Here is an 18,991-nt window from a genome sequence, read left to right on the forward strand (position 1 = left end):
TAATTCTGTGCTTTGTTGAGCAAATGTGGTTAGGAATGAGTCATCCACCTAGTGCACAGCTTGAACATTTGTTGCCACACAAAACGCAGATTATTTATAGGTCGATTTCTTTTTCTTCTCTTCCTGTACCTCTGAAGTTTCTTCTGGAGGACCAACTGTGAACCGCTCACTGAGTGAGCGTAGGTGGGAGATGTGAAATGCCTTTTAATTTTTTAAGGAGTAATTTTTGGCAGTCTTAGCAACACTTGTCCCTTGTTTCATTTATGTTAGTTTTCATTTTAACTGTCCTGACACAAAGGGCTTTTTGTATGTGAACCTTTTATATTTGGACATAATTTGTTTCAGCATTGCTCATAGATTGTCCTTTGTTTTGCTCATCACTGTGCACATCACATTTATGTCCTAGATCACTTAAACACAATAATGAATGTATGTTTATATGAGTGAATGGCCATTCATCCACAGATCAAGGACTAGTGGGAATCAGAATAAGTCTGAAAGCACTGGCGAGCTGATCATGTAGGTGAGAAGTTCACCATCACAAAAGCTTATTGATATTCTTGATAGTTTCATGTAATATGTGCTTCAGCCATCTGTAGCAAGGATGTTTCCTTCTTCTAGAGCTTTAGTTCGCTTTGCAGTGACAGAGCACAGGAAAATGATGAACAAGTAGTGAGTTGTCTTCTCATAAAACATCTTTCCCTGCGAAGCGATTGTAATGTGTTTAGAAGGAAAGTAAAAATTGGCTTCAATAACCAGGACAAGCTAAAGGAAGTGTTTCTTGTTGTGGTTGATTATTTTTCTCTACTCTCGGTCCGCTATATGGAGTGTGTGTGTGTGTGTGCACCAAACACCCTTGTGTGTGAAAACATGTTTATGTATCTGTAAACACATTGGGGCAAAACTCTGCTGTACGTGATACAGAGAGCAGAGGAGTTTTTTTGCAGTTGCAGTTGCAAAAGAAATGAAATAAAATCAGTGTTGAAGTTCTGAGGAAATACACTGACACTACGCTAGAGGTGTGTGCTGCAGTCACTGCTGCAAAAGGTGGACAAACCAAACATCAAAGTTAAAAGTAGGTTAAAAAAAACAGTTAAACTCACTTCATCAGAGTTTTGTTGTGCTCAGAGAAACCATTTGCATGTTCTGAGATTAAAAAAAATCAACATTCTCAGACCTGTCAGGTTTTTTAACAATTTTGGCCACCATCTTTGTATCTGTGTCTTTCAGTTACACTCACTCATCAGTGGATGAATTTCACGTCGTGGACTTACAGACAGCTTTCAGCCCAACCCTTGAGTTTAGAATCCAGCGAAAGTCGGAGTTTGTCACTTAATTCTCTTGTAACCCCTCCCAACATCAATTGAGCGGTTTGAAGCTAAACTGTTTAAGGCATTTATGGTCAATGAGTTGCTGACTTTTGAGTAAGGCTACAATTAAGGAATCAGTATTGTCAGAATTTCTTGTTGCCCAGTAGTTTTTTTATACCACATACTGAAAAATGATACAATCTTCTTCATTGTTATGATAAGAAGAATTACAAGTACCAAAGCTTTTGACTGGATGCTTCAGATCTGTATTTTTTTTTTTTTTTAAAAAGCTGCCATGAGAAAAAGAAAAGAGAGAGTAGCAGTGGTTGAGTACAGTGGTTGCTACAGCATACAAAGGGATGAAAGAGTCTTAGATTTTTTATGTTCATTTTTTAACACGCTGGGTGAATGTAGTGCATACTCACCTTTCATTTAGTTCTTTTGACGTTTCAAAAAGATGTACAACAAATGTTAACAAAACTCATAGTAAAAGCAAAAAATCATTCAGCATTTGCTCTCCATTGGTTATTTATTTATTCATTCATTTATTTATTCATTCATTTATTTATTCATTGATTTATTTTACAGTGGCATCAGAATAGATATCTGTAAAATAATAAAGATTTTATAAATATTACTGTTACTGGTATTTATGTTCACATCAAATGTGACTATTTTGGGGATCGTCAAGGCTCAAAACTTTGATCCCTTTTGTGCTTCCTATATACCTGTAATGGTGCCTTGGTTATTTTTTAAATTGGTGTCATCTTACATTATTAAATTGGTTCTGCGCGCTCAGAAGCTTATTTACTGTTTTCTTTGTGCCGGTGTTGCTTTAGGTGCAGACTCCCACAGTGATGTAAGCTCAGTAAGTGGCGGTGTTCCCTGGGACAGCAGAGAAACATCCTTGGCTGCCTCCACAGCTGCCTCCTTGGCCTCGTCCCTGCCTTTGAGGGACGTAATGGACATCAATGAAGACATTAAACACAGGGACCAGAGCGACAGAGGTTCAAACGAGTCCATGGGCAGCGGCTCGTCTTTTGAAGAGCTTGACATGGATCAGGAGGAGCAGGGGGAGGCTCTGGAGAAGGAAGAGGAAGAACGTGGAGAGGTGAAGGAAGAGGAAGAGGAGGAGGGAAAGGAGAAAGCCCTTGAGGGTGAAGACACAGCCAGCGAAGCAGTCGAACTGATGGCTGAGAAGAAGAGGCCCTTGGGAGATGGAGAGGAGTAGGGGAGATGCTGAAAAGATAAGGGATGAGGCCATTTAACACTGGCATGCTAGAGAATTTCTCAGTTGTTGGTTATCTGTTGTGTAATCTGGTTGGTGGAGCAAATTCTGTTAATTCCATGACCAACATGCCATATTTTGCGCCTTGTTGTTTTCCTCTTTTTGAAGCCTGTACTTTTTATTGTACTGTAGTATCGTTTTTGTAAGATAATTCCTAAACTTGTATGAAATCTTCTTTTGAACAGTAATTTTACACAAATTCCAACTACTTCTGTTCAGATTAGAAGTGAGGTCAGCCCCAGCTAACCAGGATTATCACACAGCATGTTTTCTCCCTGTTTGACCCTGAGGTCATTTCTCAAGAGAGCTCATGCTGTGTGTTCGTGTGAATTATCTGAGTTTCGTATTTAAACAGTATTGATGGAATAAAATTGTGCAGGGCCTAGTCCTTTAGAGACTTAAGTGGATCTATTTCATTGTATTATTTTCTACAAGGAATCATGTCATCATACTGGACATTCTGCAGTGTAAAAAATGGGAATCTAATTAAGTCAAAATGAGGATCTTCAGTGGATACTTTACCAGATTACACAAGTGACCAAGATTGAAAAGCTATTTGCCCTTGTATGCTGTCCTGTGCTTTTAATTATCATTGTGTTTTATCACTTGCTTCACATTTTAATGTAATACTCCCTCCTGAAACTTTCTGTTAAACCACTCTGCAGCTCTGTTTGTTGCCAAAACTCACTCACTTCCAGAGATTAGTTCAGATCTGTCTGTTGGTGGAAATCTTTGGTGAAATGATGTACAGCACATTGCCATGGTGGTGTCTTATGTCTGTAATAAAATGTTCAAATAAAAAGTTTGCTTGACAGGAATCACTTTTACAAAGATTTTGTTGCACACACACTTACGCAACCCTTATTTTGTCCTGACAGTCTGTCAAAAACAACCCCAATTTGAGGTTTTACAACAAAAAGTCACATCATTACTTCTCTACCCTGAAGACAAATCTCATTGTTTATTGTTTCCCAATAGAGGCGGAGAAATGTAGCAAAGTGTGGGTGTCACTGAGAAACACTGTTGTGCAGACGTTATTGATAAGACACAAAGTGCATTATAACTTATTAAGCTCTCTTTTCATGCAAGCTGCCTCCATATTGTGATGGTTTCTACTGTGGAAACATTCTTTGGAAAGACATAGATGGGATTCAAAAGATTAATAGAACATAAAGAAACCAGTTGAAATAGTTTAGAGTTTAGAAAAATCAAGTAACTGCTAAGAAGGACTGACATTGAAAATTTAATTTATTATGCTCACTATAACACACATTTGATTTGATGTTAAAGGACTCGAAAACTTTTAGCACAAGATGCTACTTTACCTTGAGTGGAGCCGCAGTCGTCTGAACAATACTTGAAAAAGGTTTGCCGTTGTGTCACAATTTATGTAATTAGCTGTGAGTACAGCAGAAGAGGAATTGTCAACCTGATCAAAACACATATGAATCTAAAGTCAAACAGGCGCTGTGTCTGTAATAGCTGATTAACCATCAGCTAAGGAGAAGTCATCACTGCTCCAAGTCAGACTCTCCTGTCTCGCATTGAGACATAATCCATATGAACAGAGACTGACCCCCATGAAGCAGTTAATGTATTTCTTTAAAGGAGACCTATTATACTCATTTCACCTTTCAGTGTGTCAGTCTGGGACACTTATAAAGTATCTTTGTGTGATTTAAAGCAGAAAAAACATATTCTTCATTTACTGACATCTGTGAAAACCCTCATTTTGGCTCCATTCAGCCTTTGTCAGAAACACTTCGCTTTGGCTGCTTTTCCAGTGACATACAATTAGACACAGCTTGTGGGTGTTACCTTTCACACAGCTCTGTAGTCATAAAATGACCAGAAAGTTTTGTCTGGGGCAAACTATCAGCTCTCAATATTAATATTTATCCCTCTGTCGTTACATTACTTATTACTTATATAATGTTACTTACAGCTTGTGGTTCTGAACCTTTATTGAAGGGATTTGCAGACTTTGGAACAGCTTGAGGTTTCAGTAACAGTGGATTCACAAATCCACTCGAAAACATGAAAAAAATCCTCTGTTTCCTTGTGCCTCCATACTTGAGAAGAGAAAACAACCATGATCTTTGCATTTGTGTTTAATTTGCTTAATTACCTGCTCCATTTGCTAAGACATGGATCTTGCAAGACAGGAGGGATTCCCTTTAAATGCCCCTCCAGTCTGTCGTCATCAGACAAGGCTGAGCTGGACTACATTGCGTTGTGTAGCCAGTTATATATCTGATAGCCAGAATCAAGTAACAGATCATTTACCAGATAATCTGACCTCCTCACTCACTTTCCTCCCTTTTAATCCTGCTCCTATAAAAAACAAGTGATGTCAGAGTCTCTTAGAGAAGCTGCACACAGATACAATCAATTTTTCCTATATTTTCATTCTGTATGAACACCCACCGGTCTATTCAGTCACTCACTGACTCAGTGATTTCTGCTCTGTAGCAAAAGAGTGAGCATAAGCAAGAGGTATCATACACACACACCTGTAGGAAGGGACCTGATCCTTGGATGTCTCAGGATTGCTTTGTCTTTGAAGGTTCTGGTGAATGCAGACTGCTATTACTCTTGGAGATTACTCGCTGCATATGGGTTATAAAATAACAAAAGTAGCTAAGGCACTGTAGCTGACCCTGTAAGGCAAAGAAGGGTCAGCATGCTTGGCCTATAGTATTGTGAAGGGATATGGGACAGTGGCCAAATACAAAGAGGCCCAATAACTTTAGCCTCAGGATTGATGTGTTGTCAGCCGGAGGGAGAAAAAAAATCCTATTGAACATAGACTGCAATTTATGAAATGATAGTCCAGGTTATATCATGTAAACACCTAGCAAGCACTAGCAGAAATTAATAAAGTGTATGTGTTAACATTCTTAAAAGCATGTATTTGAAGGATCATACTCCAAACTATCATATGAATGTTTACCAGTGTTACCATGTTTCAGTTTAATTTTGCAGCTATAACATTCCTTTAAAAAGTTAATTGTCAAACATGGCACCACAAAAGAAGAGAACTCAACAACGTCTTGTGTCCTCCCAGTATTAATCAGACTGTAGGATGGGCGCAGCTTACTGAGGTGTGATCAATGAGGTGAGATCAGTCTGCAGGGACAGCTGCCCTCACCACATGTCTGTTGCACTTTCAGATTAAATCCTGGCACCTCAAACTTTGTCTGAAGGCAAAAATGAGAATCAGTCTGGAAGCAGCACAAAGATGACACACTGGGTCGGACACTGATTTAATTAATTGTGAAACCCACAGGGATGTCATGCAGTTTTGAGGGCTCTGAGATTATTGCCTTCCCATAATGTTAACGAATAATCTCATTACATTGCACGCGGCGATTGAGAAAGACGGAGATGTCTCAACAAAACGAATCCGGATCTTGATAGCTGCGTATGTGTGAAGCAGATTTTAGTCAGGGGGAAGGGGGAAAAAGAGTCGCAGCTCACCTTCTCAAACCGCATGTCTGTGCCATCTGGGACTGACCTCACACCCTCCCTCACCGTGTCACAACTTGTTTGCGATTTCCGAATAAAATTTCAATCACTGGAGATAAGCAGTCTCCAAAGAAGCGTTATTTCGGTACACTCTAACCCCCTTTTGACCGCTTGAACAAATAGGGGGCGACTCTTAAATCTCCCCCTTGCTTTTGATATCCACATTCAACCCAGCAGCCTCGAACCAGAACAGCGTCGGAAAGACATCTTTCCCCCTGTAGGTTCTAGTTGATTAACTGTAAATTTGGCATATTGCGTTGAGACGGGCAATCTCCTGGACTGTTCGTGCGTGGAGCAGCAGCGCTTTGTTTAGGTGTCCAGACCTTCTGAGAGTCAGGGTTCATCTGCAGCAAGAGCAGACGCTTTTTTTTTTCTTTTTTTCAAAATGTGTGGCAAGTTGTTGAGGATTTTACGTAACCAGATCGAGTAACAGGTAGAATATAAACTTCAATGCGTTCAGTCACTACATCGGAACCATTGCAGACTCACAAACGACACATTCTTTTTTGAATTGGTCCTTACAGTTACACTTCAAGTGCAGCGCCTTTTTTGCTTTCAGGTGGGCGTCAGACGCTTTTGAGTAGGAAATGTGACTTTTTTTTGAGCGGGATCACACCAGCAGGTATCCAGCGGCTCAGCGTGTGCTTGGTTGGAGCTTGTTTGAGCACCACGGACAGCTCCTTGCACGCGGCACAGCTGCACGCGGTGTGAACTTCTGGGAACGACCACTCGCCTCCTTCATTCATTCATCCAGCCACAGCTCCGCTGTAGTTCAGCCGCACTGGTGCTTTTAGGCTCCAAAAAAGTGAAAGAGGGCTGCTGAGGATATGTTCTGGCTTTATTCATCGCACAACAGCACTGCGAACTGAGGATCCTCGGACAGGTAGGAGGAGGCTGTGTGTTTTCATCTGTGCTGAATTTTTGCGTTCTCGGGCTGGAGGTGCATTTTTCAGGGAACTTCACTGACAGTTTATTTAGTTACAGTTGTTTTCTGTTTTAGAAAGGTTGAGTCATACTGCTGTGAGATCCAGTTACATGAGGGGGAAACCAGTGCGTAATGTATAATATTATAGCCACATTCTTACTGTCTGGATCTGGATGTTTGTGTCAAATGATAAGTGTATTTCCCATCTCTTGATCTACACATCTGTGGCTACAGCCCTATCTCCACATGTGCGTGGCTGCTTACAAACTACCAAACAGGCGCTGCAGAAGCTCCACAACAATAGCCTTGTCTCCAGTTCCCTTTATTTGGAAAAAAAACATTTTCTGTTTATAAAAAAAGTGCAGTACAAATGCTCCTAAAGTCGATCTAAAAGTTAAAAGAAAATCGTTGATCAAGAATAAAAGGGTGTGGAGAAGAGGAAGAAAATGTCTCAGAAACGGTTCATCTTCTCTTTTGGGTGGTAATCTTGGGGCAATTCTTGAACAGTTTGTCTCTCCTAGTTAAGGTGTTTTATTGTAATAATATCTCTCCTCTTGATACCCTATAAAATTCCAGATTGATCACATCATAAGGGATAAGCATCACACTGTACATGGAGAGCAGTGAGATGCTGTTTATAGATGGAAGGATAGCCTGCGTTGCCTGGGTAATCATCCCAACAGGAGTTTAAAATACATTTTTAAACACAGGAGGAATATAAATGAGCACCTCAGGGTGAACGTTTTCTGAGGCAGTGTGGTAAATAGTGGACAAAGTCGTTATGGGGGGAAGTAAAATGTACTGTAGATGCTTCCTCCAGTCCCAGGAGCTTCTGTGCTGCATGTTCAGCAGATAAAACACAAAAGGAACCCTGCTCAGCCTGCAGTGGAGTCACCTCACTGAACATACAGATCAAACAGGAACAAAACATATTAGATGACGGTGCAATTGACCATCACGCACGTTTTTGATAAGTAAGAGTGAGAATTTGGCATTGCCAGAGGCTGTAAAAAATTACTGTAAATAATTCAGCTCATAGCTGACCGGAGAGACCACAGGAGTCCATCATCATCTGAATCCAGATGCAAACATTATTAGGAGTATGTGAGGCTGTCTGACCTGTGCACTTGCTCTTCAGCTCAGTCCTGACAGCAGTCTGCCTCCCCAGTACCTTTGATTTGATGTTTCTTTACTTGGTGCTCTGAATGACCAGGACCGAGAGAGTTTTGGAGCAAACTCTGCAAAAATGACTCATTTTCTGCAAAGGAATCCAAAGAAAAAAGTAGTTGCATAACTGAGTTTACTGATCTTGCTGGACATTTTTTGCATGCCCTTTAAAAAACTCCTCAAAAGTGTTAAAGTTTTTCTGCTGATTCCAGTGCTCCATACAGCATCTGTCCATTACTCATACGTACACTGAGACTAATATAGTTTCCTCTTTGTCCTACTTCCCATCTGTAGTTTAAAGTAAGAGACATCTGCCTTGTTACTTTATCCTCCTCCTTATGATGAAGCCTCTTTGTATTAGGTACCATTTCTTAGTGATTAAAACCTGGAGGATGAATCACTACTCTCCTATCAAAAAAGACAGCTTAATAGGTTACTCTGCCTTACAGTCTTATCCCCCCACATACAGCCCCATCCCACCCCCACCCCCACCCCCACCCCCACCCCACACACTCACACACACAAGCAGGTGAGGTCTGAAAACATGTTCAACATAAAGCCAGGTCTATACTGTGCACCTGGTGCTCATAACATCAGTAAAATGAAAAATTTACTGTCTCCCTGCACTATTGTAAAAAGTAGGTATTACATGTGTGCTGTTTTGTATTCTGTGAGCTGGTACATCTCTACTGGTGCTAAAAGAACACAGTGCTCAGCCCATGTTTGTGGGAAAGAGATAAAAAAGATTTTTAATGACAGGAAACAGACCTACTTTATAATGAGGAAAAATGATATGGAATGGAAGTCCTGGAGGTGAGTTTCAATGATTTTAAATTTACTTTACAACTTCAAGAGTCTGCCGTCTGCCATTCCTCAGGATGCAGCCTTCCAAATTCTGTTTTAATCCCACATTAAACTTAGAAAAGATGTTGTGCCATCAGTAGATTTCAGCTTCTATAGGGGGGATTTAAGCAAAGACTTCTTCAACTAAAAGCACAGGGAAGCTTTCAATTAATTAAAGATGTGTGCATGAATCTCAGATTGAAATTAACAGCTGCACTGACTGCAGATGACTCCTTCCTGCTTTGCATTCCTGCTGTACGTGTGAGAGGCTCCTAGGTGAGTCCTGGGTCAGATGCATCAATAATTGAAGTTGTGAGTAAAGATGAACTGTTGCTGATTACTTCTGCCTGCTTCTCCTATGTGATAAATCCTGGTGTACTTATTATACTGTGGCTGTCATGTCAGTACAGCTCAGGCTGCCTCCACCTCTACCATCCCATATAGCACTGAAAGTAAGCATCTCCAACTAGTAAAAAGTGATACTGGCCAACCTTCTGTGGAAGAGAGCACTGAAAGTGTCTTTAAATCCGTAGCTGTTTGTTTTTCGGCATCTGTGCATCAAAGTGGCCAGTCCTATTTTTTCTGGTTGGGATACCTTTGGACTTGGCATTAACTCTATGCAACCCCCCATCATTGTTTATTACTGATGTTACAAGCAGCTCAACCAGAAAAATTTAACTTGAGTTATTTCATTACTTTAATCCAATCCAGTCCAATCTGATCCAATCCAGCTTTATTTGTATAGCACCTTTCAAAAAAAAGTTACGAGGTGCCTGACAATAAAAACACAATACAGTTAGGAACAAATAAATAAAACAATCAACTTATCCATAAAACAATGTAATAAAAGTAAAAGGTCAATTAAAAGCAATACGATAAAAGTGAGTTTCAAGAAGAGATTTAAATGATGATACTGAGTTTGCCTGGCTGAGATCCTCCGGCAGGGAGTTTAAAGCTTGGGGGCCTGAACAGCAAAGGCTCGGTCCCCTTTTGTGACCAGTCTGGATTTGGGTACCAGTAGTGAGGCCCTGCTGGGGAACCTCAGGCAACGGCCAGGGTCACAAAGAGTTAGGAGGTCACAGATATTAGCAGGAGCTTGAACATTGAGGGCTTTAAAAACGAAAAGTAAAATCTTAAAGTCAATTCTACAACTCAGAGGTAGCCAGTGGAGGGCAGCAAGGACTGGCGTTATGTGGTAACCTCTAAGGGTGCAGGTTAAAAGCCTGGCAGCAGCGTTGCATTCCAGCTTTAGTCACTTGTATATAGGAGGGTGCTTTGAGGAGTGCCTGGGTGCAGCTTGCTCCTCCTCCTTAATTCAAGCATGGATATAAAGTAAAAATGCTGGAGCTCCATACTTAACTTGTGCAAAATGATCACAGCTTGTAGAAATCGCTTTATCTGTTGTAAACTACTCAAAACAGTCTGTTCTGAAAAAAAAAAAAAAAAAAAAAAGCACTGGACCCTCATGACATTTGATGAAATAATGAGGTCATTAAATAAGAATCTCCAAACTGGTTCATGACACGCTGGAGGGCCTAAACACCAAGTTTGTCCCTAACTAAGCCCCCAACAGGTTTCAGATTGCTGGCCAATCAAAGGGAAGGGGGTTTGCGAAGTGGGGCGCCTTAAGGAGACAGCAGCCAAAACAAAATGTTTTAAACATTCTAAAAACAGAGTGTGAGAAAAAAAAATTGAGCTGTAAATCATGTAAAGCTACTACACTAAAAGCCTGAAAGAAAAAGACACTTTACACCTTGAGTGACAATAACTACCTGGGTGGCTTTTTAACTGGCTGCAGGAATTCATTTATTGATGTGTCATTTAAATGAGACACATTTTGTTTTGTTGGTAATACTGGAGAAAACGATTATACACTGGTATTTTACATGAAAAGTGTTGAAGTAAGGAATAATTAAGTGTAATCAATGTATTGAAAAAAACTACAAGTATGGTGAAATTGTGACTTTTAACATATATCAAATTAAGAGCAGGAGATTTTTATAATGCAACTGTGTGTTACGTTTTGTAGTTACAAATATCAAGAGTTTGTCATTTTTGCAATACTCAAAGTTAACATGAAAAGCAGATTTGTGTTTAGGAATCAAAGAGAGTGAATCAAAGTAATTTATTCATGTGTGTATGTTCACACACTCAATGCAACTCCACGCTAAACAGTGCCCAAGGTGGGCCACCTCCAAAAGGTCTGGATACGCCCCTGTTGTCAGCAATACATGTTTTACAACAAAGACTCAGTGATGAGACAAAAGTCTGAACATCAAGACACAATATTTTATATGAAACATCTTTTTGTATTTGCATCCTGGCGACTACAGAAGTCATTAGTCTGGACTGAATTCACCAAGCTCAAGGTTTCTTTTCTTTCTTTTTTTGCAAACAATTTTCTAAACATTAGAAATATGCAATGTCTCTGCAAATTATACTCAAACATGTGATCGTCATGTTCTCAAAGGGGTAGTGAGGCAGAGAGCGGGATGAAGTCCAAATACTGGTGGTGGTGAAAGAAGAGTGCAGAATGAGCTGAGGAGCTGATGGCATGGATTGGAGGGATTGCAATGCTGAAACTGAGCTGTAACTGAAAGTGGAATATAGGAGAACCAGTTCAAACATTTGGTAGCTGCATAATGATTGGTCTAAACGGTTTAGAGCTTGACACAATTAACATCCATAAATGGGGCGAGCCCGCGAGCTAGTTCAGGCAGTCAACTCGAGCAGCACTGCTATACACATACCACGTGTCTCACACGTCATAACCATCTTGCAATCACACTCTCTCAATTGGGCGGTCTATTTAAACCGGGAGTCTCCCATCCCTCTCTGCCTGTCAATGCCTTGGCTGCCCTGCGTTTGTAATGCTGCATGTTTCTTCGCCCCCCACCACCACCCCAGCAACCACCTGCAGGCTCCGGGGGGATTATGTTCAGTATGTTTCGCTCATCACTCCTCAATGTCACCATGTAAATTTATTGTGAGGGGTGATGAGGCCGGAGCCTGGACGCCAAACATAAAATATATTTGCTGCTAAATAAACAATTCAAACGTGAGTTGTCTGACTGAAATAGGTGATCACTAAAAGAACAGAGCGATGCTGATGTGAATGAATGAGTTTGAAATGGGCCTCCTTCTTGAGCATATGTTTAGCTTTATGAATGGAAAAAGCGATATGTTTTTTGAAAAACTAGTTTGTTTGGGGAACAACTTTATTTGTTTGTATTCAGAAGCATCCAGTTTACTTAGCTTTGCAAAAAGACCAAAACAAGGGGAAGCAGCCTGTCTCTTAAATGGCAAAAAGCACTTCTACAGTTTCCCAATCAGCATTGATAATGTGTGCATTATGTAGCCTTGTAAGTGCCACTACGGGAAAAAAAATTTAAAATATAAAAAAAATAAAACTACTAATTCCTGTCATACACTGTAAAAACAACAACAACAAACTAACAACAACAAAAACATTAAAAAGAAAAAGGTGAACGGCTGACAGAAGTTGGCTGTCCCATATTATGGCTTGTTGGATGACCGGTTGTCTTGTGCAGACATTTTTTTTTTTTCCGTGCAGTAAAAAGTTTTACAAAAGACAACCAGCTCAAACCAGTTTAAAGTCTGGACCTTTCTCTAAGTATTTAGTGTTATTGTCAGAGCTCCTGAAAAATTTTGGCTTTTGGTCTTATGAAAATACACAAATGTGAAACAGTGTTTTGCAGTTTAAGTGTGTGCCCCATGTATAGAGGCTACACTTCTTGACTCCAGGACATACATCCCACAGCATATCATCTCCCACTCCCTACTTTCCAAATTTACCATCCCCTTTGGGCAGTTCTACCTAATAAAATGAAAAATGCAAAAAAAAAAAAAAAAAAAAAAAATCTTAAAGGGTGTTTTAAAAAAAACGAGTGCCCTTATCAGATTTTTTTTTTTTTTTAAATGAGAGTGGTTTTCAAATTACTTAAGGTGTGAGACGTATGTTCATTTTAATGAAAGGGATAAGCACAGGCAATAAAACACTTTCTGAAATACATTTTAGAAATACAGCAGTGTCATCTTGCCCAAAAATAGCACAACTTGCCTGACTGCAATGTTACTGTCATTCTGTTAAGGCAAAAACAATTTAGGAGAAATTGGAGCATCTATTTAAAATCAATCTGTTCTGCTCCAGGATATTGAGATTTTCTTTTTTTTTTCAATAAAAAGGATGCAATTTAAAAACATGAATAACCCCAATGTGATCTCTCATCCCACCACATCCAAGATAATGTAACTTTAATTTCCTCACCAACATCAATTGTCAGTCAAAGAGAAACACTAATGGTTTTAAAAAAGTGGTGTTTCTGGTCCCTTTTTTTCTTTTTTCAGTGTGACGGTGTGACAATGAATAATGCAAAGATACCATAAAAAGCTCTGAAACAAAAGCACCATACATCCATCAGTATGCTTTAGCCAATCACAGGCCATGCAGTAATGATCTCTGAGAGACAAAGACAGAGGATCAATGTTTGATGAGCCGGGCAGAATGGGGCTCCTGGGAGGAGAAGGGACTGGTGAACACATGCAAGGGATTCCCCCTTTGCAGGTGGAGCGAGCGTGAGAGAGACTAAGAGAAGAAGAAGGAGAGAAATTGGTGTGTGTGTGTGTGTGTGTGTGTGTGTGTGTGTGTGTGTGTGTGTGTGTGTGTGTGTGTGTGTGTATGTGTATGTGGGTGGGGGCGTGGGGGTGGGGGTACAGTCAGATTGAAGGATGTGGTTGGTGTTTGTAAAAAGGGAAGCATAAAAGCAGAGAGAATGAGGTAGGTTGTATGATAATCAGGGAGGAATATGAGGTTGGTTTTTACATGCACTGACTGAAGGGAGTGTTAACAGAAGACTCTTACTCACAGACACGCTGCGACTCTGCATTGATCCGTGGCCTCTTTAATTGACGTGGTTGCTACTCAAACATGGAGTGAAGCTTCTCCTCACTTTTTAATTGCTAATTGTATCAGTGACCTTATCTGGAAAGGTTAGCAATTTTGTTTTGGAGAGACATTTCATTGTTTCACATCTTAAGTTGGTACATTATTGATTCATTCTGTTTGCAACATTAATTACATTTTCTGTTTATTCTGAGTGCTGTTCGGACATTTGGAACACTCTGTAAAACTGTTTTCCAACATGATTGGATTTTATGGTTAAACTGGATGATATTTCTAATCAAACAAGCTGGGGCACTGCAAATCTGAGTAGCCATGTTTTCAGCCATCAGTATGAGTCATTATGACTATTATCATGTCTCTATAAGTCCAGAGAGATGAAGTGCGAAAAACCCTTAATGGTTTGACGACAGGTGAAAATTGATCTAATCCTGGCAGGACACAACCTCAGAGTTCTCTGATGTTGACTGGATTGTGAATGCAAAATTAGCTTACAAAAAAGGTGTTTATGAAAACACCTTAAAAAAAAATTGAACTATTGTTTTTTTTTTTTCTGTCAGTGATTTAGCTCTAAACCAGTTCATTCTCAACACTAATATTGTTTCAAAAGAAGAAGAACATATTTTTAAAGTAGTTTCATTAGGCAGCTGATTGCTTCAGTCTTCACTTAAATAGAAGCACTGATTGGTGCTTTTGCCAGAGACACATTCTAGTGGTGAATTAAATTTCTACCATATGACACTCTAATAATCAATCAATCAATCAATCTTTATTTATATAGCGCCAAATCATAACAAATGTTATTTCAAGACACTTTACAAAAACATTTACAGGTCTAGACCCGTAAATGTTAATAAAAAAATATAAGTATATAATATAGGAGTAGTATAGTATAGTATAATATATAATATATAATATATAATATATAATAAGCATTTACAAAAACACAGTAGTGTTTGTAGAATCAAGTCAGCACAAAGAAGCACATATTTATTAGTCAGCACTGATCAAATGATTGGCTGATCAATTGGTGCTTATTTCCTTAATTTTGGGAGATCAGTGATTGGCCCATCCTTACTTATGCAACTGATCTTATATACACCTGGACAGGTCTGACAGCCAGCCATTGTTGCTTTTTGCTCTGAGCCCTAAAACTCAGGACACTTTATTGGTTGTTTAAGTTAAAACATAAAGATTTTATTGTTTCAAAGGTATTGTTCAATAATGTTTTCAATAAAATATGATTGGAACATTGAAGGTATATGCTATTAATAAAAAAAATATATATATAAAATAAAAATCGGTATCGGTCAAAATTGGTATAGGCAGGTCAGGCTTTTTAAAGATCAGTGATAGGTGATCGGCCAGAAAATTGTGATCAGTGCATCCCTAATATTCATGGTAACAAAAGAAATATGTCACCTGCTGCAGTGGTGTGATGGGTGGAAACTGGAAATAAGAAGCCATGGCTTGGCTGTAAACCTGGTCTATCCAGATATGTTGATGAAAACAATAAGATTTCAATCTGTTTTAAAGGAGACTATTCCCCCTGTCACAGGTGTTTCAGAGAAATGAGCTCCATGCATTGTTTACGTCCAGTCATATTAGTGTCTCTGTAGGTGCACGTATGTTGTGCGTGCACTCTGAGTCTCTTTTCCCATTAGCAGATCATTTTCAGGCTTCCCCCCACCTAGGATCACTCTCTTTGTCAGTTGGAAATGTGATTTTAGGGGCGCCTTACTCCCAGCTCTTTTTCAGCTTCCTCTTAGACAGCCTCCAAGTCATTCCACAGGGATCTCCAACCTGCTCAGCCGGGCTCAGGGCTGCATATACAGTTGATGACCTCCACTCTTCAAAACTTGCTATTGCCTGGGGGGATATTACCATATTAATGCTGCACTCCACTCTTGGGGCAAATGAGTGTCAAAAAAAATCTGCCTGTACAGTATCTTTCCCAAACCTCGCGGTTATCCCTCTCTCACGGCTGCCCACGCTGCCATCCTCACCGCTTTTTGTCCCTGCCCTCTCGCATCTGCCATTTTCTTTCTTTCTTTCTTTTTACCTTTTTTTTTTCCAATTTCCCATCAGTCCCCACCCACTCCTCCCATTCCTTCACACAGTCTGGTGTAGAGTGTGTAAGAGGCTGGCTGGCTTTACACTCTTGAATTAAAAAGGCCATCTGGTAAAGAGTGAAACAGAGATGGCTACATGAGGAGAGAGGGAAAATGAGAGGCAGAGTCTGTCTTTGAAGTTAACTTGTAGATGGAACCTCAAGTGGAATATTACATCCAACGTGTAAATATTAATCCTAGCACCAGTGATTTTCACAAACACACTCTTTGGATGGCATTATCCTGATCTAGTATAAGAGCAATAGAAAAAGAGATAAGCCCTTTAGCTATATCACACTTTCAAGAACATTCACTAACTTGGGAAAAAAACTCTGCAGCTCTTGAATGTTACTATCATATCACTGCAAGACAGGGCCTGCATAGCCGCTACAGATATAATGTGACATTTTGGGATGAATTACATTTTTTTTTCCTTTTTGCAGAAAATACTATATTGACAAATTAGAGGTAAGAGTCAGTCATTGGTTAGCTTTGCTAAAAGAAAAGAGAAAGGAAAACAGGGAAGCAATAGAAAAACTTTCCAAACAGCGTCTCTAACTCAGGTTCAAACATTAATTTCCATAACTCAACCAGAATAATAAATAATAGTATTAAGCCATAGGCGTTGTTAAACTCTTTTAGGGGTGCTGAAGCACTCCCAAATCTTATCCTAGTACCCCTAAAAAAAGGATCAGAGGTTTACGCCCAACCAGATATTTTATTCAGTAAGTATTTTGTTACCATATTGATTTTAAGTACAGTAAACCAATAATAGTTTCAATGAAACATATTTCTCTGCTTAGTTCATAGAAAAATTGAAATGTATATGGTTGGGTTAATTTATGTTTTATAATAACTGGTACATTATTATTGTTTTTCAATTTAGTTGGACTCTTCTTAACTTTCACTTACTTGGAAAAAGAAATCATGATACAAGTTTTTCTATGAACTTGAAAAACAGCTTGTTTTCCCTTTAGGTTTCTGCAGTATTGTGTGATGTAAAGCACGGTTTATTAAGTATAATTGCTGCAAATGGACATTTCATAGTGAAGTATTCTGCATATAGTTATCACAGAGAGAATGAGAGGTTTTATTGTTTAGTTTAGACACTTGCAAGAAACTCTTAATATCACTGCCTCTCTGGGGGCTAAGCACACCTTAAAGTCAGATCCTAAAACTGCCCCTGTGTTAGACAGAGGTATGCTAGGATAAGCTAGCAAACTAGCCCCCCGTAGGTAGCTTACTACAGCAATATCAATGTTGAATGTATCCTTTGGAAAAAATGCAGAGAAGAAGCAATTTATTTTTGATTTTACGCCTGTTCTTTGAGATTGACTCTCTATTTTATTGGCTCAAATAAATTTTTTAAATGTACCTATCTAATTTTTTTTTTGCTACCTGTAAAGGAAACCAGCTAGAAAGCTAACACAAGATATTTTTTTCAGGTAAGTTTCAGTATGAAACTATAACAAAGCACTTTTAAAAGGTAATTATCAAACAGGTGTTTTAAATGTGGCTTTTGATTTAATTTTTTACAAGTAGATACAATTTCAATTGTTTTTTCACTTTTAGCTTTCTAGAGGAAACTCTGTTTCCTAGGTTACAATTAAGTAATATAAACCCATACAGCTCTAAGCAAAAATAAATAAATCAAATCAGCAGCATTTTCTTTCAATTTCAAACTAGTGTTCGAGTTGTACCTTCTATTCAATTATGTAAAGGCAAAGTTGGAAAACAGCCCATAATGGTTCTGAAATTGTACCATGTACTGACCTATTGTACTCCTGTCTTTGCAGTTACCCAAAACTTTCAAAGACAGGATTTCCAAAGAGAATGTGTGCGCTCTCATAATGGGTTTGCTATTGTAGTTGACTGAACAAAAGCAGGGAGAAATGTAGCCCGTGGATGAGATGGAGGCCTCCTTTGGGAATGCCTGATAGGGGAGGAGACTGACAATGTGTCAGCTAGAAATCCTTTTGTCACTACTCTCTCTTGAGGCTCTACCTAAGTGTTTTTCCACTCTGATTGGCCACAATTTCAAACAGTATAATTCTATTGAAAATCAACACATTAAGAGTGCTCATAGTTTCTTCTACCATTTGGGCATTTGTTACTTGCATAGAGATGTGTCAAAAGCTGCACACATTCAGAAATAACTCCCTAATCATTTGAGGCTTCTTGTTTTACACAGCAGTGTTCCTCAGTTTGTATTTGGATTCTTTCATATGTGAGGAAAGGGACTTGGCCCATATGTGCAAGCTGTACTTTCACTTGTTGACGTGCTGTCAGGGGAAAAAAATGGAAAGTCTGACATCCCCATGCTTATTTTGATCGTAAAAGAAGAAGCTTTTAAGTTCTACTGGTGGTTCATTAAATGTAATACAACATGTCACATCTTATCTCTTATTGAAGAGAACAGTGCTTGCAACACAAAATCTCTGAGGCGATAAATCTTCATTAAAAAAACGTATAAATAGGTAATAATTAAGACCTTGAATCATTATCTCAGCCCTTTTCCGGTTAGAATTGTGCAGTTCTTGTCCTGTTTGAGGTGTGTATAAAGGTAGAATATGTAAAGCTGTGACCAGAGTCAGATCAGTTTAGTGAGCTCACAATACAGGCTTCCCAGATCTCCCACAGGACCAGTCTGACCATGAAGCATGCGTGGTCTGACTGGCCCACTTGTCTGGGTCTGTCTTCCTCTTCCTCTTCACCCTCTCCATCTACTGGCAAGTTTCCATGGAAACAACAGGGAGGCAGTGAGAGAGAGAGAGGAAAAGGGAGAGAGGGAGAGGGGAGGAAGACAAGAAAAACCAGAGAAATACCCCACAGAATACCGTCTACAGTGTGACTTCTGTTGAGAACTCTATGTTGTTTTAAAGGTGAGACAGTATTTTG

General features: G+C 39.3%; 2 protein-coding genes across 3 annotated transcripts in view; both read left to right on the forward strand.

The window, feature by feature from the left end:
* tex264a (testis expressed 264, ER-phagy receptor a) overlaps positions 1 to 3,406 on the forward strand; it is a 78,947-nt gene extending 75,541 nt beyond the window's left edge. The window contains exon 4 of one of the 2 annotated variants that reach the window (XM_074675971.1): positions 2,156 to 3,406. In XM_074675971.1, coding sequence (XP_074532072.1) covers positions 2,156 to 2,541 — 386 coding nt within the window. In that variant the 3' untranslated portion in view covers positions 2,542 to 3,406. Of the gene's footprint in view, positions 1 to 2,149 lie in introns of both variants that reach the window. The other variant, XM_074675894.1, reaches the window with a different exon arrangement.
* Positions 3,407 to 6,074: 2,668 nt separating this feature from the next.
* Positions 6,075 to 18,991, forward strand: part of grm2a (glutamate receptor, metabotropic 2a) — a 36,291-nt gene continuing 23,374 nt past the window's right edge. The window contains exon 1 of the mRNA XM_074670926.1: positions 6,075 to 7,009. The gene's annotated coding sequence lies outside the window, so the exon portion shown is untranslated. The remainder of the gene's footprint in view (positions 7,010 to 18,991) is intronic.

This window comes from Halichoeres trimaculatus, unplaced genomic scaffold (assembly GCF_033239565.1).
Source record: "Halichoeres trimaculatus isolate MK-OKI-2021-1 unplaced genomic scaffold, fHalTri1.1 fHalTri1_scaffold_1, whole genome shotgun sequence".
In the NCBI taxonomy this organism is placed as follows: domain Eukaryota; kingdom Metazoa; phylum Chordata; class Actinopteri; order Labriformes; family Labridae; genus Halichoeres; species Halichoeres trimaculatus.